The sequence below is a fragment of the Eubalaena glacialis genome, chromosome 12 (genome assembly GCF_028564815.1).
Source record: "Eubalaena glacialis isolate mEubGla1 chromosome 12, mEubGla1.1.hap2.+ XY, whole genome shotgun sequence".
NCBI lineage: Eukaryota > Metazoa > Chordata > Mammalia > Artiodactyla > Balaenidae > Eubalaena > Eubalaena glacialis.
Window position 1 is genome coordinate 51872573 of NC_083727.1, and position 23354 is coordinate 51895926.

Below are 23354 nucleotides of genomic sequence, written 5' to 3' on the forward strand. Positions count from 1 at the left end.
AGGGACTTCCCTGTGGTCCAACGGGTAAGACTCCGCACTCCCAATGCAGGGGGCCGGGGTTCAATCCCTGGTCAGGGAACTAGATCCCGCATGCATGCCACAACTAAGAGTCTGCATACCCCAACTAAGAAGTCCACATGCCACAACGAAGATCACACATGCAGCAACTAAGGCCTGGCGCAGCCAAAATAAATAAATAAATAAATAAATAAATAAATAAATAAATAAATAAATATTTTTAAATTTTAAAGGCAAAACAAAGGTCGTTTCATCAACCTCTAAAATTTGTAGACACATACAGGAGTCCATTCAAAATTCACAAAAATTTCCATTTCATCCTCTCATCCTCTATAATTATCAGCGTTACAGAAGGTAGAAAACTTATTTTAAATTTGTGATTTTATTTTAATATATTGCTGTTTTATATAACTGTTAGCATTATAATCTCCCAACACACAGTTAATCACTCCTCACTCATTCTGTACCGTAGCAGAGTATTTCTCCTATACTGTATTATAATTATTTGTTGGTGTGTCTAATTCCTTGACTAGAACATCCTGATTTCCTTGATGGCAGAATTCACCTCAGGACAATATTCATCACTGTAACCCCAGTGACTAAGCACTTAATAAATGCATGTTAAAATCTGAGTATTGTTTTCTTCTATTTTATCTTAGAAAGGTATAATATTTGAGCTACTTGGGCAATTAGGCTTTTGTAGACTAGCTAGCCCAGGACTTAAACACCACATTTAGGACAATGTTTGGGGAAGAAATCTATCATAGTTAAAAAGAAAGAACTTACAGGTAAACTTCTGAAACAATCTTTTTGAAAATTCGTAGCATGATAAGGGCCTTGGCAGTCTTGTAGTCCAATCCCATCATTTACAGAGGAAAAAAAAGTAAAATCAAGCAGATTCAAGAGACTTGCCCGAAGTCAGTGACAGAGCCAGTTTCACAACAGACTGCCTTCTTAACCCATTGTTTTTTCTGCTGTATCATGGAAACCACATAAATATGTGACATGACTGGGTGGTTTCTTCTGTTTTCAGTTGTTAAGAATTTTAAAGATTTAAGTTATTTTAGACATTATGCCAGAGTTTATTCAGTTAATGAACTATATTTTTATAATCTATGAATCCTAGCAATTATTATTCATTCATTATTGGCTGAGAAATACACTAAAAGGGCTTGCACATGTCTTCAGAGACAAATTACAAAGTTCACATTTAATAACAACAAAAACAAGTTGAATACTGACTACAGATAGTAAGAGTACATTCTGATTATACATTAAGAAGTCTTTTTATTAATTCTAATTTAAGTGCCAATCTACACTTTGTTCTTATTAATTTTATATATTTGTGTGACTATTCAGAGTGGTCATTGTCTCAATAACCTACATATACTATTTAACACCAACTTAAAAATGGGAAGTATAGATACAGTCAGTAGTAAATAAATATATAAAGTGTTTTGGACCAAGCACCCCTAATATATTATTTTGAGAGAGAAAAGCTAAATTTACTATAGCAGGAAAAGATTTCTTGGATATCTTGAAGCCTCAAAAACTTGGCCAAACTATTGTTCAGTGTGCACATAGTTTGTGTCTTCATGCTCAGATGTTGTTGAAACAGCAGACTTAAAAGAAATAATGTCAATGAATCCTACCAAGCACTATACATGACCTCTGGGGTAATTAGCAATCATTCAAAAGCAACAAGACTAAAATGTTCTATTCTTTATTACTGTCAGCTCTTATCTTGATCAGCATTTTAATAAAGATGGTTCGTTTCTAAGACAGTTTCATGAATCAGTCATAATTACATTCTGACATGCAGTGAATAGTAAAGCAAAACTAAATATCACTTCATCAACCTTTCTAACCTTTATGCAAGTATTAACTGTAAATAATTTTTACACAATCCTACAACAGAGAATCTGCATATTTCTTAGCTTTGTACATACTTTACCCCAAATGAATTTCCTGTGACCTATACCTGAAAAACACAATCAGCCATAATTATCCAGTTTTGTGAGATGTTCAGGTGTTGCCTTTCAGAGTTCAAATCAACTTCAAGTATAAAAGCCTACTTTATTCTACAAATGGCACAATATGCAAAATGGGTTAAGTAGCCAAAAGCATCTCAGAGCATTGTGGCTTGAAAGAAGTCTATCCAGAATCAAAATGTCAGAACAAAAATACACTAAAGCAAAGCAGTACTTATAAAAATAGATTCACAGATTACACACTAAGAAATGGATCACATAGGGGCTTCCCTGGTGGCGCAGTGGTTAAGAATCCGCCTCCCAATGCACAGGACACGGGTTCGAGCCCTGGTCCGGGAAGATCCCACAAGCCGCGGAGCAACTAAGCCCGTGCACCGCAACTACTGAAGCCCGAGCACCTAGAGCCCATGCTCCGCAACAAGAGAAGCCACCGCAATGAGAAGCCCACGCACCGCAACGAAGAGTAGCCCCTGCCCGCCACAACTAGAGAAAGCCCACGCGCAGCAACAAAGACCCAACACAGCCAAAAATAAATAAATAAATATTAAAAAAAAAAAAAGAAATGGATCACTGATGACTACTGCAGAAAATCTTATAAATAAAATATGTTAAAAGAATATTAATTAGAAGGAAATCTGAACATTTAAGTAACTGAAGGGTAGATTTTTTAAAAATGTAATTCCAAAATAGCTGATGGAAGAGGGTAAAAATTTATCAGAAATATAAACTTACTTAGAGATAAACTATTCTGATATTAAAGATAATGTGTAAACTGTTTTAGCCACCCCCACCAAATACATGATTTACATTAGAGTTTTGAAATAGCTAATTTCTCTTTTTGCTGAGGGCTAATTTTAAAAAATATTTTAGATAGTCAAAGTGAACATAATTCAACTACTAGAATAAACTGTTACTACATTTTAGATGATTTATTGTTTCAGATCTCAGAAAATTTGAAAATAAACGCAATTCTTTCTCAAGAATATTTCTTGTGTTCCCAGTAGTAGACACAGAATATCCACACAGAGCCAGGTTCCCAACCTGTATTTCCACTAAGTCCCTCAAGTAAGTACAGTAAATCTACTGAGTAACATTTTGAAACCAAACTGATTTCCACTTAAGAACTAACTACAGTGAAACAGAAACATAGTCACCACTTTACTTTGTGTAATTTCAATTTGAAAAATAGGTTCTTTTGAAAACCAATCTAAAATCATCCTCTATACGTTTTCTTATACATTTTATTATAAAACAACCTCACTAGAATGTTACCAATCTGAGGCAAAAAGGAATATAGTAAGCATCTTTTTCATATGAAATTAAAAACAGAAAAGTATTAAGTCTTTTATGTGATAATTTTTAACTCCTCTATTTAGTTTTCTTGATCATTATTCCTTTCTCTTATTGGAGGTGCAAGCAAAGAAGAGAAAAGAAGTGCTGATTTAAGAAAACAGATTTCCCAGAAAGAAAAAAAACTGTGATTAAGATTTAAACAAAAGCTAAAGATGGCTTCCTCTGAGCACTGATGAGGTCTGCTACCTCGTTACTAACAACTGAAAACTTGTGATGCATTTTGTTTCAAGAGAATCCAAAAGTCCTTGCTATAAAGCAAAAGGGGGGGGGGAAGCAGATCCATTCACTCTTTCTGTATCACCACCATTATGTAAGAAGTATAAAACACTGCCTTTATGCTGCCAAACCACAATGACTCTTCCTACATCAAAGGATTTTCACCACTAGGGTTTTTTCTTCAAAATTTATTCAAGCTAAGGGCAGAGAGACAACAATTCATACACGCTAATTACGTCTAATTATCTATTCCCTTTTCTGACCAGCTCCGACCAGTGTTATTTGCTATCTGGATTTCTCACAACCTCCCTTTGCCCTGTCCATCCAGCCTAACAGTGAAGGCTTTGAAGAAAACAGTTGTGGCTTTTTTAGAGTTTTCTCAATATAGAGTTCAAGCAATTAAATAATTATTCTGTTAGTTTTGACACACTTATGCGTTAAATATGAGGACCTCTTGGTTAATTTGACAAATTCCTCACATCTCTTCATGGTTGGAATCATAGTAACACCCTCTCTTACAGGAGCTTCTCCTCATGCTTTCTTTTCATGATCTAAATGAAATGTTGATTGGATTAAAGTTCTTCTCTGCAGACCTCCATGGTGGCCTATGACAAAGAGCTTAAAAGTTCTATTAATTGGCTTGAGTTTTCAGGGAGGGGAAAGGGAGAATTTTATTTCACATTACATCACTAGTCAAGAAAATTGCCACATGTAATTAAACTAATTTGTCTCATGAGTCAAAGAAACAGCTAATTCATATTTAAGACACACTTCCCTTAAACCATTTTCATCATCAAATAATTGATTTCTTGTAATTTAACCAAAAATAACTATTTATTATTCTAAGAGAAGAGAATTCAAGATTTAAACAGTACGTGTTTTACATATAAGCAATAGCTTGCTGTATTCTAGTTTGATATAAATATGTAGTTATATATTTTATATATAATTATACAAATACAAATATATATTTATATATTTCGTGAGAAATAGTTATTCTCATTTTATATAAGACATTGATGGAAAATAGTATTTTAAAAGGCATACACCCAAAATTACTTTTTCATAGGTAGGCTCTGACTAATAGAAGGTGTACATTCTGGTATGAAGATGGACAAAATTACATTTTAAATCCATATCACAACAATTTTTATTCTAGATACTTATTAATTTCATGGACACAGTACAAAAACACTATTACAAATAAAGTTTAATGCCTGTACTATAGCCAATTTTTTAAAATATATTTTCTCAAACATATATAAAATAGGTTTATGAAAATATCTTAGGTAATTTACTTAATTTATCTGCCTAAAACTTGCTAATTATAGGAATGTTTTGCAAGTCAAACAGTAATTTTTGTATCTTAAAATATTAAATACTAAAATTCAAATGAACACTTTAGTGGTTTGGGGGGGGAAAGCCAAAACTCTTTTCAATTCAGGATTTCAATTTACTACTTTTGTTCTGTCTTTTGTTTCTTTCAATCTTAAGTATTAAAAAGCCAACTCATAAGTAAAGACATTATCACACTAACAAAGGATTAATCCCTGCTAGGCTGACTCAGGTGACAACACATTGGAGGTCAGTGGGGCTGACACTGACCTCAAAGGCTGATTGTGATTATTTAGCCCTGTGAAAGCTCTAGTATTGAAAGTTATAATGAACAAACTGACAAATCAATTTCACCAATGAAATGAAAATTGTGGCCGGAAAAAACAGCAAAAATACACTTAGCAAGTCTATAAATCCTTATGCAGGTGGCTGGACAAAGGGTGAACACTGAAGAATTTTATATAAGGGTTATACACAATTTTGCTAAAGTTTATAACTAGAGAGCACACTATGGTAATAGTCTCAAAGAGTTCAGTATAGAAAAAAAAAAAAGTTCACTATAGGTATAAGATCCCTCAGAAAAAAATCCTCAGGAAACAAAAACATAAAGGCTAATACATAGCTTAATTTATTTTTTTCAAGCTTTAGATAAAGGATGCATAACAGCTAAGAAACAATAACAACCAAGTAGAAGAAATGAAGTCATTGCTTGACATTAAACTAATATTATAAAAATAGTAATAATAACAAAACTATTACTACCTTAGATTACAAAGTATTTTTATGTGTTGCATATTTACACTCAACAAATGTTAAACCAAATCAGATTATGATGCTTTCCAAGTGGGCAACTCTTTTATCAGGAAAAGGAAAATTCGTATTTATAAATGTTAATGCTAGTATTTTATTTTTCTCCAATTTCATCATCTGACACTCATCAAAGAGAAAATTATACTGTAGAATTCCTTGCTGGTTATTTTTGACCATCTTACAGTTATCAATTCAGTAATCTATTAATCACCTAACTCACTTAATTTTAAATAGAAATAAAAAATTTAAGGATTAGTTTGCTAAAATGTTAGTGTCAACGAGAGTTAAAGTGCTGTATTATTGATAATAGATTCTATCGTTTTGTGGCAAAAATACTACATACGAAATTGCACAGGAACATTTCCCACGAGGGGATTATTTTAGATTTGTCCATACTGTTAAACCAAATAAGAAAATCATAAAAAGAAAGTTAATGAAATTCACATGGAGAATTTTTTTTAACTCTAAAAATTATGTATAGTGTTTATCTCTTTTCAGGGCTCATTACAGAATGAATCAAACAAAATGGTTGATGTAGGTGTAAGTGATGGAGTGAACAGAGAGATTTTTTTACCTAAATATAAAACACCCTCCAAAATATGGAGTGCAAGATTTGACCACCTGGGAAGAGCAATGCTTGCCAGGCAATCCATTTATCAAGAAGGCTAATAATAGCAGTCCAGTTGAAATTAACCTAAGAAACTATTCTGATCAAAATATCAGTTGGTCCCCTTTTTCTTTTAACCACAATAGTTTTAAATAATGTTTACAATGCAGTGAGATTATGTTCAAGTATTATTCAATGCATGTACATTTAAGATATTATTCTTTTAAAATGTATACAATTGAAGACATTCTAAGAAAGCTGATTCTAGCAAAGCTGATATTTCTCAAGTTACCAAATTATTTGAAACTGATACTAGACCACCCTCTTGCCTTTAGTTCACCAAGCATCCTCCTTTCAATCAACCATTTATCCAGCAAGCTCTTGAAATGCTGCCTTCTCCAAGACCTACTAATGAATCTATGCTGACACATAATTTCCATCAAGTAAAACAACTCATAGTTTATGGAAAACAAGTGTTATTTACATTTTATTTTTAACAGTTGTTTGTCACTCTGTCCTTTGTATGTTGCATAGATCAGGGGTAAGAAAACCTTTTCTTTAAAGAGCCAGACAGTAAATACTTCAGGCTTTAAAGACCATAGTTCTCTGCCATAACTACGCAACTCTGCAACTATAGTAGTGTGAAAACAGACATAGAAAATACATAAACAAATGAACATTAAGTTTTTCAATAAAACTTTATTTACAAAAACAGGTGGCAGGCCAGATTTGGCCACTGGCTGTAGTTTATTAACCCCTGGTATAGATTATCACAGTCTGCTTTAAAATACTGCAGTGCAGACTGAGACAGATGTATTTAATTTTATAAATTGGTGCTATGTAGATACCAACAAATGCTTCCAAAACTATATCTGTTTGCATACTTCAGAAGAATTACATAAGTTTTACTAAAATCACAACAAAGATTCTTCAAGAATAAATCAGCAAAATCAGGACATCAAGTCATAACGAAGTTTCAAGTTTGAAGCAGGCACAATAATCATAATACTAACCATCTTTTTTATATAAATAAGGGAATATTAACTACCAAAATGTTTCTTTTTTTCCACTTACATACAATACAAAACATATTCTGCTTTTATGTTGGGTGGGGGAAAATCTGAGTTTTAAATAAATTCCCAAGCCTCAAGTAAACAGAAGAATAGTAATAGTTATTTTATGAAAACTCAATGAGCTAAGTACTAATCACAACATTTTTAATCTATAATTCTCATGCTTTGTCTTTCCCATGTGCTTTTTCTTCCATGATGAATGCCCTTTCTCACTTTGCCTGGTAACTTTAATTTGTTATTTAGTTCTTAATTTAAACCTAATCTGCTCTTAGGAAATACTCCTTACATGTGCCATCTTCTCTACTCAAACTGCTAGTGTGGATTGAGGCCCCTTTTTTATACTGTTTGCATTCTGTAGTTAACTCAACTACAGAAGCTCACACATGATATGAAAAAAATTTTATTGTCTGATTTACAGACCAAAGTAAGACACTATTTAATCAAATTCAATGTCCTACTACCAACGTTTTCTTACCATAATATCTCCATTAATAAGTTATTACTAACACACCATTGTAAAGCAATTATACTCCAATAAAGATGTTAAAAAAAAAAAGAGGAGAACAAAAATAGATAAATAAATAAAAATAAGTTATTAGCTTTGACTGGTAGTACAAAATCTTAAAGTAGGTTCTTCAGGAAGCTTCATGAGAGCTGTAATTCTTGAGTTACCATATATCCAAAAATATACATCTGTGGGCTTGGATTTTCATAACAGCCTAGCTGACAAGAGGACACATCTTTTCTTTTTTAATATAATAAAAACTATTCTATTCTATTCCAGTATCAACTTGTGGTGGAAAAGTCTCAGTCCAGCTTGATTTTTTTCCCATTGGTTCTCCTTCTATGTAATTGTAGATTCTCTCTTTATCCTTGAAGTTCAGTTTTGCACCAGAAAAATACATTATTCTTTTATTTTATGTTCTCTTTTTTAGAAATACTAATTATGTGAATATTTGATCTCTGTTGTCTATTTTCCATACTAGCATCTTCTCTGTAATAGTTTTTATCTCTGACTTCATTTAGTGTGATTCTTTTCTTAACTCTGATCTCTGTATTGCTGATTTTATTTTCAGTAGTGTTGATTCTTTAACTTACTTTTGCTAAAACACTTTTCACTTTTTTAATGGGTCCACCTTCAGTCTGGTTTTTTTTTAGCTCTGCCAGCTCATTTTTCATCTAATTTTACATTTTTTCATCTCTGATCTCTTATTTCATCAGTACCATAACTTTAATTTCTTTTTCTTTTAACTAGTCCTATTGTATTTTCGCTCTCCTTTTAAAAAAAAAAAAAAAAGATTTATTATTTATTTATTTATTTTATTTTTTGGCTGCATCGAATCTTTTGTTGCAGCGTACAGGCTCTTCGTTGTGGTGCATGGGCTTCTCTCTAGTTGTGGCGTGCAGGTTTTCTCTTCTCTAGTTGTGGCGTGCAGGTTTTCTCTTCTCTAGTTGTGGCATGCAGGCTCCAAGGCGTGTAGACTGTACTTGTGGTGCGCGGGTTCCAGAGTGTGTGGGCTCTGTAGTTTGCGGCACGCAGGCTCTCTAGTTGAGGCACACGAGCTCAGTAGTTGTGGTGCGCAGGCTTAGTTGCCCTGTGGCATGTGGGATCTTAGTTCCCCGACCAGGGATGGAACCTGCATCCCCTGTACTGTAAGGTGGATTCTTTACCACTGGACCACCAGGAAAGTCCCTAATTTCTTTGAAAATATAACAAAGTGTTATCTGAAAAAAATCTCCCATTTCCTGAGATAATTCTTCTTCTAAAGAATATTCTTCAAGTGCTTTTACTTGTTGATTCATGCCTACCTCTCCCATCTGCTCCTGATGCTTCCTTCTTATGCCTGCCATTTCATCTTTTTAACAGTCTCTATACATGTGACCCATGTTCAGTCCATTTTGCTTTTTGCTGATTTCTCAGTTTTGAATATGGGTCGTCTTATCCAGGTCTGCTGATTTTCTAGGAAGGGTGGGGAAAAATTTACCTACTTAAAAATGTTTTTTATTATAAAAATAATACAGTATCATTCCAGAAATCTTTGAAAGGTCTAAAAGAGATAATTTAAATCATCTATAATCTTATTATTCAGAAATAAGTCTTCTTTACATTTTGGGATATTTATTTCCAGTATTTTCCATGTATGTATATTACTTCCATAGCTGAGAGAGTAATATACTCCTACATCGTATTTTTTTCACTCATATTATCCGTGAGCATTATTCTACATTATCACGTGTTTTGAAAATGTCATTCTAAATAACTGTAGTATATCCCCTCATGTGACTATACCATCTTTTACTTAACAAATCCTCTAAACATGGGAGAGAAAGACGTGCCCATCATTGCTTTTTTTTTTTTATAGTTATCCTATTTATATTTTTGTATCTATGGAAAAATATGGCTCTGAGCTCCCAAATTACAAAAAAAAAAAAAAAAAATCCTGCATTATTCTTCTTTACAACTAAAAACTAAGAAAGAGACTAATGCTTTTGACCAAGGCAGAGTAGCTGAAACTCAATTTTGCCCTCCTGCCATAAATCACTAAAACACTGGATAAAACATGTGAAACATCTGATGTCAGACATAAGACAATGGGTAGCAAAGGACAGCAATCCCTGAGATGTGGGAAATAAATAAGGCAAGCAAGTATTATATTTCCCCTGGCTTTCCATCTAGAGGCCATTTCTAGACTTCAGCACAGCAGTCTAAATGAGTTGAGGAGACAATATCAGGGTTTTGGAAAGCTGAGGCAGTTGCAATTTGTATGGTACAGTTCAGTAAGGAGGAAGTTATACAGAGAAAGAGCTGCAGATAATCTACATAGAAAAGGTCTGTAATCTTTAGTTGAATGTAAAGTTGCACATGTATATGATGAAACTTGACAAGACTGGGCGGAGAACAATTCACACAAAGCTGGGAGATGTAAGCATTCTGAACAGCCAGAGTAGAGAGACTTCAGTGAACACTAAGAGGGGGGATTCAGTAGAGAACCTATAAGGGTGACATCCAGAAGAAGGGCTAAAACAGTCCTAGAGTAAAGGTTACACTAGACACGATAACAAATTTTAAAAACAAGCCTCAGAAGGATCAGGATGACCTGCAAGAAAAAACCACTTGCCAATAAAAGTCAACAGTCTTAAAGGAAATAACAGAGACTCAGTGCAATAATCACAATGTCCATCATCCCATCACAAATTACTAAACTTGCAAAGAAGCAGGAAAATATGACCCACAACCAGGAAAAAAAAATCAGACCATAGAAACAAAATCAGAAATGACACGAGATGATAGAATTAGCAGACAAGAACTTTTAATAAACTGAATTCTGCTTTTGGGAAGACAGAGTAGCTGTACATTCCCCTGTTCCTCCTGCTATGTACAATTTAAAATCCTGGAAATTATATATAAAACAAACATAAGAAAACACTGAATAGGAGAAAGAAAGAAAAACAGCGAAGGACCTCAAGACCTGAATAACAATAGAATGGTGAGTTCTCTAGTCTTCTTTTGACTCATGTATCTCAGACTTAGAAGTGAAGAAGCCGGCGACCCAGAAATGCCAACGGACACAGACAAATGAGGCTCCAACAAAAGCCTGCTCTCTTTAGCCAAAGGACCAGGAAAATGGCAGCGTAACAAGAAAGAAAACTTTTAGACGATAACAGTTCTACTGCAGCAAACACCACAGAAAACTGTGGTGCCATCTCCACCCATTCTAGCAAAGGCTGAAGGGAGCCTTGAATTAAACTCTCACAAGGATGTAATGAGGCCCACGAACACTCCTCCAGGCTAATGTCAAAGAAGGAAGGCCAGGGACTTCCCTGGCGGTCCAGTGGTTAAGACTTTGCACTTCCAGTGCAGGGGATGCAGGTTCGATCTCTTGTTGGGGAACTTAGGTCCCACATATGCCACGCGGTGAGGCAAAAAAAAAAAAAAGAGATGGAAGGCCAAGTAGGGAGCTGGAACTTTCATCCCTGCCAGTCAGTAATGAGCATCCTCCCCATCCCCACAATGTCAGTGGAAATTAAACCCCTCCACCAGCAGTAACATGGAGTACCCTTGCCTCAGGTGTCAATAGGCTGAATAGGGAACCCAGACTTCTACCTATGTCTGGCAGTAACAAGGCAGTGCCTCTCCTCCTTCCAGAAGAGTGTCCAAATAGCCAGTTAAAACAGAAAGTTTAAATAAGATCCACAAAGAAGATATACAAATGGCCAAGAAGCACAGGAAAAGATGCTCGACATCACTAATCATTTAAGAAGTGCAAAGCAAAACACAATGAAGGGGACTTACCTGCTGGCGCAGTGGTTAAGAATCCGCCTGCCAATGCAGGGGACACGGGTTCGAGCCCTGGTCCGGGAAGATCCCACATGCCGCAGAGCAACTAAGCACATGCACCACAAGTAGTGAGCCTGTGCTCTAGAGCCCGTGAGCCGCAACTACTGAACCTGCACGCCACAACTACTGAAGCTCGTGCACCCTAGAGCCCACGCACCACAACTACTCAGCCCACGCACCACAACTACCGAAGCCCATGTGCTCTAGGGCATGTGGCCAACAGATGAATGGATAAACAAAATTGGTATAAACTTATAATGGAATATTAGCCTTAAAAGGTAATGGAATTCTAACTCTTGCTACAGCATGGATGAATCTTGAAGTCATTATGCTAAATGAAATAGGCCAGACAAAAAAGGACAAATATTATATGATTCTACTTATATAAGGTACCTAGAAATGACAAATTCACAGGGGCAGAAAGTAGAAAGGTGGTTATCAGGATCTGGGGGAGGGGAAGAATAGGGAGTGATTATTTAAAGAGTACAGGGTTTCAGTTTGGGAAGATGAAAAAGTTCTGGAGATGCATGGTGGTGATGGTTGCTCAACAATGTAAATGTACTTAATGCCACTGAACTGTACATTTAAAATGGTTAAAGTGGTAAATCTTATGTTATGCATATTTTACCACAATAAAATATCAATTAAAAAATATAAGATTCAAAGTCTCATGACAAATTATGAAATCGTCCAAGTTTCAGTTGAAAATCACTCACACCAAAAACCACGAAGACCTCAAACAGAATATAAAAAGACAATCAAACGCCAACATCAAGATGACAGAGATGTTAGAATTATCTGATAAAGATTTGAAAGCAGGGTTTCCCTGGTGGCGCAGTGGTTAAGAATCCGCCTGCCAATGCAGGGGACACGGGTTCAAGCCCTGGTCCGGGAAGATCCCACGTGCCACGGAGCAACTAAGCCCATGCGCCACAACTACTGAGCCTGAGCTCTAGAGCCCGCGAGCCACAACTACTGAGCACATGTGCCACAGCTGCTGAAGCCCGTGTGCCTAGAGCCCATGCTCCGCAACAAGTGAAGCCACTGCAATGAGAAGCCCGCGCACTGCAACAAAAGAGTAGCTCCCACTCACCGCAACTAGAGGAAGCCCGTGCGCAGCAACAAAGACCCAATGCAGCCAAAATAAATAATAAATAAATAAAATAAATTTATAAAAAAAAAGATTTGAAAGCAGACATGATAAAAATGCTTCATCAGGAAATAATGACTATGCTTGAAACAAGGAGAATTACTACTTCATGATAAAAAATAACTTTTAAAAGTTCCATTCAGAAGCAATATTGAATCATTTTAAATCTGTACGCAACTTACAACAGAGCCTCCAAATATGTAAGGTCAATGACAGAATTATAAGAGAAATGGATAAATTCACAGTCACAGTGGGAGATGTTTTCCATAAGCCTCTCAATAACTGATGTGAAAAATATATAAGAATAAAGATTTGAACAGCATAATTAACAAACCTATTGATAATTTAATGGGTATTATATGTATCACACAATAACTGGCGAGTACTCATTATTTTCAAGAATGCTGAGAATATTTACAAAAATTATCCACATACTGGGCCATAAAGCAAATTTCAACAAATTTTAAGGAACTGAAGTCACAAAGGGCACATTCTCTGACCACAATGCAATTAAGCATTTATTAAGAAAACAGTAACAAAAGGATAACTAGAAAATTCTCATATGTTTGGAAATTAAGAAATAGACTTCTAGATAATTCATGGGTTAAAGAAGAAATCACAATGGAAATTAGAAAACACTTTGAACTTGAGAGTGGAAATACTAAATATCAAAACTTCATGGATGCAGCTATTCAGAGGGAAATAAACAGCCTTAAATGCATTTAAGAAAGAAGGTTAAAATGAGATAAAAATTAATCTCAGTAAATTTTAAAAAAGAACAGCAAAATAAACTCAAAGAAAGTACAAGAAAAAAACAAGAAACTCCCTACTTAAAAGGCAGTAAAAAGTATATGTAAGAGTTTTCTGTTTTGTTTTGTTTTCCTTTGTTTTTTATAAGCGGTTTCTAGAGGAAATGTACCTGATCATTTCCTATATCGGTTCTAGTCCTATGGCTTCTTTTCTTTTTTTATAAATTGTGGTAAAATACAAATAACTTAAAATTTATCATTTTAACCATTTTTAAGTGTATAATTCAATGGCATTAAGTATATTCACAATGTTATGCAACCATCACCATTATCCATTTCCAGAACTTTTCATCATCCTAAACAGAGACTCTGCACCCACGAAACAATAACTCCCTTTTCCCCTTTCCTCCCAGCCCCTGGTAACCTCTATTTTACTTTCTGTCTCTATCAATTTGCCTTTCCTAGGTACCTCATATAAGTGGAATCATATAATATTTGTCCTTTTGTGTCTGGCTTATCTCACCTAACATGTTTTCAAGGTTTATCCATAATGTATCACATCAGAATTTCATTCCTTTTTATGGCAGAACAATATTTCATTATATGAATATATTATATTTTGTTTATTCATCTGTTGATGGACCTATGGCTTGTACTATTTTTAATATTTATTTATTTATTTATTTGGCTGCATCGGGTCTTAGTTGCAGCACGCGGGATCTTCATTGTGGTGCGCAGGCTTCTCTCTAGTTGTGGCACCTGGGCTCTAAAGCATGCGGGCTTAGTTGCCCCGCGGCATGTGGGATCTTAGTTCCCCGACCAGGGATTGAACCCGTGTCCCCTGCATTGGAAGGCGGACTCTTAACCACTGGACCACCAGGGAAGTCCCAGACCTATGGCTTTTAATAACACATTAGTCCTCCTCATCATTCTTACTATCTTATGAAAATATTTTTCACTAATAGCTTACATAAGTTTTTGGTCATTTTGCAACTCCAAGCAACAAATCACAAATTCTTGTGGTGAATTACAAACTTGTTATCTCTCAGTTTACATAGGAAAATGTAAAGGAGAAAAAGGATTTTACACTGTACTTTTCCCCAAAATAAATTTCTATCTTGTTTATAATCTCTTTTTATTAAACTAAGATCCTCTATTTGTTTTTTTTGTTTTTTGACAAAAATTGTAGCAATATTTTATTGGCTCTATTTGTTTTAAGTCTATCTTAAAACAAAGTTTTGATATTTAGTATTTCCACTTCTACTATACATGTCTCTCAGCTGGGCAAAATGAAAGAGTAATGCTAGCATGTGTGAATAGGTAAAATGAATATGAAACAACTTTGCCTTACAAGGGAAACTTCCTATGCCCACCAAAAAAGCTCCAGGGAAACCAGCTCTAGTGTACATTTCATCAGACTGATGTTTTGTTACATGTGAAAAGTCTTTTAAATAAATGAGACATTTTAGATATTTTCTCATCCAATCTGGTATTTAGTTTCCTGGAAATTTCAGTTCATATTTAATCTCAAATTGTGTATTATCTCAGTTCTTGTTGGATCTCAAATCAGATTATTCATCTCTTTGGTTTTTCTTACTCTTTAAAAAAAAATTAAGGGTGGGAAAGGGAAAGGAAATTAAATTCAATCTGGTCAATTTAGTTGTCTATTAGTAATGCTATTATATGTTCAAGTATGACAAATAACTGACCAAAAAATAAGGTTTGGGGTTAAAAAAAGTACAGCTACAAAGTTCCCTGAGAATCTTTTAGTTTGTTTCATTTGTGAGCCATCTCTTTATATTTTGTGTATTTTATGCTACATGAAGAAACTATTTTTAGCATCTATTTTTCTTAGCTTCCCTGTTTATATTTTGGTATCTACATACACCACATTACTTTGGATTCCTGGCGTGGAGAAAACATTGCAAATCTACCTTCTCCTCAAATGTAAAACATGAATACAAACGGGAAAAAATTACTAACAGCATAAATCTTCAAAAAGTACTTTTTCCTACATCTGAAACTATCTCAGAGAAACTAAAATCTTCTGGGAACCTAAAATTGGTTAAGGAAACAGATGTTTGGATAGCACAGGGAATAAAGTTTAGCACTAACAATAGCTCCAACAAAAGTATATTTCAAAAAGATTGTCTGACTACATCTTCAGAATATTTGAATATAAAATGTTTTTACTCCTCCTTCTTGGTTAAGAATTTTTGAGGTTTTAGGTCTTTTTAAAAAAAAAAAAATACAATTCTATCCTTTCTTTAGATATGTTGTTATGGACAGGGAAAAATGTGCCTGAGAATTACAGGAATTATATTTTGGCATATACGCTTCTTTTTGGTAATTATTTTACCAAAAACATTTTGCTTTGTGTTATAGGTATCTGTGTACATAGTATATGCCCAACCAGATTATAAATGACTTGCAAGCAAGAAACACAACCTACTTAATGATTATATTATCCATTATGCCTAATGTAGCACTTTGCACATAGTAGGTTCCCAATAAATATTGGTAGAATGTAGAATTATTGAATAATCGTGTAAAAAATTACTAAAATTAACAGTGAAAAAGGTTACTTTATTCTTCATCATATTGTAATGAAGCCTATTTTAAACTCTATGCAGTGATGATACACACAAATATTTAAACTATTTATGTACCTCAACTTGACATAATTTCATGATAACTTGATGGCAATCACATTTAAATATATTACAATATTTTTGTAATAATGCTACTCCAAAATAGCAACTTTAATAGCTGGGAAAACATGTTAATGGCCATTAACCTGAAGGAAACAAGGAACATTAAACATTTTTTCAGAAATCAATGTATAAGTTGAAACATTCCACTATAATATTTACAAGCAAACCTCAAATTAAAATTTATAAAATGCAAACTATCAAATGCTGCAGCTGGACAATAATTTAGACTATATTTTGTAATTTTTCTTGTGTACATATTGATGAATACTATATAAAAAAGATTCTTTTCTCCTTTAGAGTCTTTAACTATTACCATCAAATATCAAAATAAATTCTGCTTGAATGCAAGACCATAGCAATCCTATAAAAGCCCTTGATTATCAATCAATATGTTATTAGTCAGTGAACGTAAGTAAGTGATTTTCCTTACCTTCAGGACAGCTATGAATGGTACAAAGTTAGCTCTTTGGAGTCCATTCTTATAGAGATCTGAAAGAAAAAATTAGTATTAGCTTTTCACTTCACCTAAAACATAATGTTAGCTTATATTTTAGCCTGGCAAATAAAGCCTTCTACTGATGAAAAAGATAAAGAAGCAAAAGAGAAGAAAAATAACCAAAACTAATCTCTATTCTGGTACTATACAAAATTTATTATATTCTTAATAACAGAAAAAATTAACAATCACAGAAAGAATATCAAAAGGCATTCAATCAAATTAGCTTTAAACTATAATAAAAAGCAAGAAAAGAATTTGGAAGATATCACGAATGATCCTAAATCAATAATTCAACATAAAAAGATGATCTATTTAAAAGTATTTAATATTTGAACACAGATTCTACTGGGAAACAAATTATATTTTCCTTTTCTCATCTATAATAAAAGTTCTCAGTACAGAAGACTGTGTAACACAGTTTGCCATTTAAGAAAACACATCAACAGACAGAACTGTGCATGTATTTATATCAAGTTGATATATTTCCATTAAAGTAAATAACATTAAGGCCACTTTCAAAGAAACTACCTAAAAATTAAAATTCCATTCTTAATAGACTGTAAAGTTAATGTAATTATATATCATAAACAGGTAGTTTTTGTTGCATTATAATAGTGATTTTTATATATATGTATATGTGCCATGGTGTATGTATATTCATACGCATATACACACACATAAACACACATATTGTTAAGAATAAATAAATGGAAAGGAGAAACAAATTTTAAGCTTTGCATACTTTTTGTTAATAATGGAGACTTGGAATATTCTTTTCAGGAGGTTGAATTTTTATTGCATATAAAACATTCCTTTTAAGGAATTCCCTGGCAGTTCAGCAGTTTAGGACTCTACGCTCTCACTGCCAAAGGCCCAGGTTCGATCCCTGGTCGGGGAACTAAGATCTCACAAGCCGCGCGGCACAGCCTAAATAAATTAATTAATTAAATAGTCCTTTTAAAAGTCAACTCTATAAAGTAATGAGATTTAAAAAATAAAAAAGTATAAAAATGAGAACAGTAAAAAGTTTTCCAAATTATAAAAATCACAAGTTAGTTTGTGTCTCAATTTTTCTTTTTAAGTATTACATTATGGGATCCTTTCTATATTTCCTTGTTTAAAGAAAATTGGATAACTAAGATTTCAACTGCCACATTTACTTATGGAAATAAAATATGGTCATTAGGAAACATTTATTCTCTTTAGAAAAATATTCATCATAACATCATTATAGTGAAGAAAGTATTTGCATAAGCTCTTTGGTTAATTAAGGACTACAGGCTTTAAATTCAGTTACATTTAAAATTTTTATTTAGTGATATTATAAAAGGTAAGATAATGCAGGCTTTAAATTCAGTTACATTTAAAATTTTTATTTAGTGATATTATAAAAGGTAAGATAATGCTAGCCAGATATTATAAAAGGTAAGATAATGCTAGCCAGGATCTCTTCAAAATGAGATCTTTTTTTCCTATAATCAATACCTCGAATGAGTAAAATGGGTAAATGCAGGAAATGGGTTTAAAGTTAGGTATTTTCATAGTCTTCCCTAATTACAAAGTTGCTGGGGAAGGTGCATAAAAACACTGCTATACGATAAGAGTTGACAGCCATGATTGCCAGTAAGTGGTAAAAATCAAAAATGAAATAATTTTTTAAATACACTCGATGTTTATAGCAGCTTTATCATAATAGCTAAAATTGTAGCTTTATCTGTAACAGCCAAAAACTAGAAGCAATCCAAATGTCCATCATTAGGTGAATGGATAAACTGTGGCATATCTGTGTAATGAAATACTACTCAGCAATAAAAAAGATAAACTATTCATACACACAAAAAAATAGATGAATCTCAAAATAATTATATGGGGTAAAAGAGGCAAAACCCTTCTACCCCTCAAAAAAAAGAATACCATACTGTGTGATTCCATATATATAAAACTGTAGGAAAAGCCAACTAATCTATAATAATCTAAAGCAAATCAGTTGCCTGGGAAAGGGAGGGATTGGGACAAGGGATGGCAGGGAGAGATGAAAAAGGGGAGGAGGAAATTTGGGGTGTGATGGAAATGTTAATTATATTGTTGGGGTGGTGATTTCACAGATGTATACATATGTCAGTATTTTTAAAATTGTATCCTTTAAGTATGTGCCATTTATTGTATGTCAATTATGCCTCAATAAGCTCTTTGAAAATTTATTAGAGACAGAAACATACACAACACTAGTGAATATCAAAAAATGAAATGTTACAGAATTAAAACTAAAATATTACAGTAATAAAAGTTTATGTTAAGGTAACATTTTGGTCTTACTCACGGAATATCTTTTTTTATGGACATATAAGGCAGGCTCTGACATGTAGTTTAACAGGCATGAACCGTTCAGTAGGTTAATGACAATGAGAAATGTAAAGGCCCACTTGTAATATTCTTGATTAAAAGATTTCCACTCAGCAAAATTAAAGTAGAATAACAATGCCTTTAAGTCTTTGAGATTTAATTTTTAAAGGGTTAACTTTTTTAAACAAATCAGCCTTTACAAGGATATATAATTCAAACTTTATGTTCTGGGAAGTATTTTCTGAACAAAATTCTAAACAGAAATCATTTGGCTTGAAAACCTTTAGGTTTTTACAGGACACTTAAGTGAAAAAGGACTGTACTCATTAAATTGAAGAGTTTTTTTGCAATTCAAATATTATGCTAATTATCAATACAATAGATCCATCTCCTGAAATGTTATTTAGCTACCAAAATTTTTAATATTAGTTGTTTAATATTATTTTTCTTAGACATGAAGATTTTATAGTACATTTATATCAACATTTGTCATTAGTTACTAAATATTATTTTAAAATTCAACAGAAGTTCTTGCCTATTATTTTTCAATGATCTCTAAACAGAGCTAAATGAGCACTTGGCCATATAAGACAGAGTATTGGAATTATGGGACATTCTTTTTTTTATAAATTTATTTTATTTTTTATTCATTTATTTTTGGCTGTGTCGGGTCTTCGTTGCTGTGCGCGGGCTTTCTCTAGTTGCGGCGAGCAGGGGCTACTTTTTGTTGCGGTGCACAGGCTTCTCATTGCAGTGGCTTCTCTTGCTGCGTGCAGAGCACAGGCTCTAGGCGCGCAGGCTTCAGTAGTTGTGGAGTGCAGGCTTCAGTAGTTGTGGCTCTCAGGCTCTAGAGCGCAGGCTCAGTAGTTGTGGCGCATGGGCTTAGTTGCTCCGTGGCATGTGGGATCTTCCCGGACCAGGGATCAGACCCATGTCCCCTGCATTGGTAGGCAGATTCTTAACCACTGCGCCACTAGGGAAGTCCCAGGACATTCATTTTTTGAGAATGGTATAAGGACTTCTACATTCTCCACAATGAATAACTGTAATAAGACTTACAGATGAAATACATGCAAAGAGGATTTATAAAGTAATTACAAGGATCTACATAAATACTTTGGAGATGCACATGGATATGCAGATCTTTTCCTTAAAAACCCAGTGTCAAAACAACCAGGATGCCCACTTATTTATATAAGTACATATGGATTTAGAGTAAGAAAAACTTTTAAGATAGGTAAATAAAAGGAGTTTTCCTATAAATTAACACAAAATAATTATATGGCTCTATGGAACCAATCTGATTTACCTTTCCAGGAGATTCTTATTTTAGTATAGATTAAAAGAAAATGGCGCCCTTAGGCCACGTAAGCAGGAAGAGCTACTTAGCTTCTTTTTAAAAATCTAACTGGAGTTCAAACAGTATTTTACTAGATGTATAGATAATACAGCTAATTAAATGTTCCCATTTGATGGTATATTACAATTTTATATTCAATTCAACATACATTAATGAATTCCTATTATTTGTCTGCACTGAAATGAGTGAAGACAAAAGATAAATAAAAGGAGGAACTAGCATTTAGAGAACACCTACTAGGAGCCAGGCAATTTGCTAGACACTGTACACAAATTACAATAACCCTGCATAGTAAATATTTCTACCTCCATTTTACAGATAAAGAAACTGATACTCAGAGTTTTTAAAATAATTTTCTGAATTCCCAGCCAGTAATTGGTATATCTAGAATTTTTGAGGAAGGTCTTTAATGAAGCTAAAACTCGTAGGCTTTTTCAGAACCATGTTGTGACCAGCTGGACTTGTCACAGCTGACAGACACAACCAGATCATAACCATGATACAAGGTAAAAAGGGATACAAGGTATAAACATAATATATAGAACACGAACTACTCATTTTACCTGGGTTCAAAGGCAGCTTTGCAGGTAACAATGGGACTAGAGCACCTTGGAAAAATAAGCGGGGTGCCACCAAGCAGAGAATAAGGAAGCGTATCCTAGGCAGAAGAGTCAGCACAAGCTCATGACTTTACCTCTCCTTCTTTTCTAATACTATACAATCTATTGCTCAAATCCCACATTTTCTAACAAGCCTTCCTTGAATCCACTATTGTGGACAGACTTTTAGAGTGGCCTTCCATAATCCCAGACCTGGTCATCATAGCTTTATATGAACACTGGACACCAGAAAAAAGGGACAGTTATCCCTGAGAATAGGAAACAAATGCACTTAGTGTCTGGGGAAGTTTATAGCACTCTGCACAAGGAGGGGGAACCCAAACAGAGCCTGGAAGTCTCCCCAGCTGAGGAGATAGGTGAGAGTCCAGGGAGGAAAAAGCAGCTAGAGTTCACACAGCAGCGTACCAGAGAAAAGACAGCTGCCCAGTGAAAAAGCTCTAAAGATCTGCTGAGGGTCCCAGTTATGTCCCCAGCTGAGTACTGATCAGCATATGTGTGTGAGGAAATTACCTGAAGCCAGGAGAAGAATCATCTGAAAGTACTCAAGGAAACCATCACTGGGGCTCACACATGGCTGGGAAGAGTGCCTGTCTCCACCAGACAGACTGGAAAACCTCTAAATTTATAGGGCATTGAGCAGAAGACTGAAAAGGGATTTGTCTCAGTAGTGAGAAAAATTAGTCCTAGACTAAATGTGCTCTAGTCCTGCCATACAAAACTTAAAAGCAATACCCAAAAGAGTCAAACTGTTTGTAAGAAAGAAAATAAAGCTCAAGAATATTTATAGGGATATAAAAATATCCAATACCCAACAAAGTAAAATTCATATTGTCTAACATCTAATAAAAAATTACCAAGCATGCAGCGAAACAGGAGAATATGACTCAGAACAAGGAGAAAAATCAATTGACAGAAACAGACTTAGGAATGACATAGGTGATAAATTTAAGAAGACAAGAACATTAAAACAGTTATTGCTGTATTCCATGTGTCCAAGCAGCTGGAAGAGCAAGCATATCAAATAAAGACATGGGAAATATAAAAAGACCCAAGAAGAACTTTTTGAGATGCAAACTTACAATATGTGAGACAAAAAAAATATGCTGGATGGGAATGATAGCAGATTAGACACTGCAGAAGAAAATATTAGTGAACTTTAAATCATAGCAATAGAAACTAGCCAAAATGAAGCACAGAGAGAAAAAAAACTAAGAAAAAGTGCACAGAGAATAAGTGAGCTCTGGGACAACTTTATGCAACCCAATATATGTGGAATTGCAGGACCCGAAGGGGAGAAGAGGAGGGGATAGAAAAAATATTTGAAGAAATAATGGCCAAATTATTTCCAAACTTGATTGAAAACTATAAACCCATAGATCTAAGTTGCTCATTAAAGCCCAAGCACAAGAAACATGAATAAAACTACATCAAGGCATATTATAATCAAACTGCTTATAATTGGTGATCAAAGGAGGAAAAAAACAAACAAACAAACCCTTAAAAGCAGCCAGAGGCAAAAATATATATTACATACAGAGGAATAAGGATAAGAACGATAGCAACTTCTCAGTGGAAACAATGCAAGCCAGAACATGGTAGAGCAACATCTTTAAAGGTCAAAAAGAGAAAAAACAAAACTGTCCACATAGAATTCTATCCTGATCAAAAATATCTTTTCAAATACAGACTTCTTGTGACATACAAAAGCTGAAAGAATTCATCACCAGAACACCAGAACTATAAGAAATCTTTAAAGGAAGTCCTTAGGCAGAAAAATAATATTGGATGGAACCCTGGAATATATAAATGAGTAAAGAGCACCAGAAATGGTAACTGTGGGTTAATATGAGCCTTTTTAAAATTATTATTACCTAAATTCTTTTAAAAGATAATTATTTAAAGCAAAAATAATAATATATTGTGGGATTTATAACATATGTGGAAATAAAATGTATGAAAACAATAGCATAAAGACTAGGAGGAGAGAAATGGGTGTATACTGTGGAAAGTTCTTAGACTATACCTGAAGCAGTCTAATATCACTTGAAGGTAGACTGTGGTAAGTTAAAGATATATACTAAAATCTCCAAAGCAAACCATAAAACCTTATATAAAACTTCATAAAAATGAAATTACAGAGTATATATTCTTTTGTATAAGGCTTCTTTAACTCAGCC

General features: G+C 34.0%; 1 protein-coding gene across 3 annotated transcripts in view; it reads right to left on the reverse strand.

Moving 5' to 3' along the window:
- Positions 1-23354, reverse strand: part of AFG1L (AFG1 like ATPase) — a 198254-nt gene that overhangs the window by 86746 nt on the left and 88154 nt on the right. For all 3 annotated transcript variants that reach the window (XM_061207301.1, XM_061207300.1, XM_061207302.1), the window contains exon 7: positions 16786-16844. In XM_061207301.1, coding sequence (XP_061063284.1) covers positions 16786-16844 — 59 coding nt within the window. The remainder of the gene's footprint in view (positions 1-16785; positions 16845-23354) is intronic.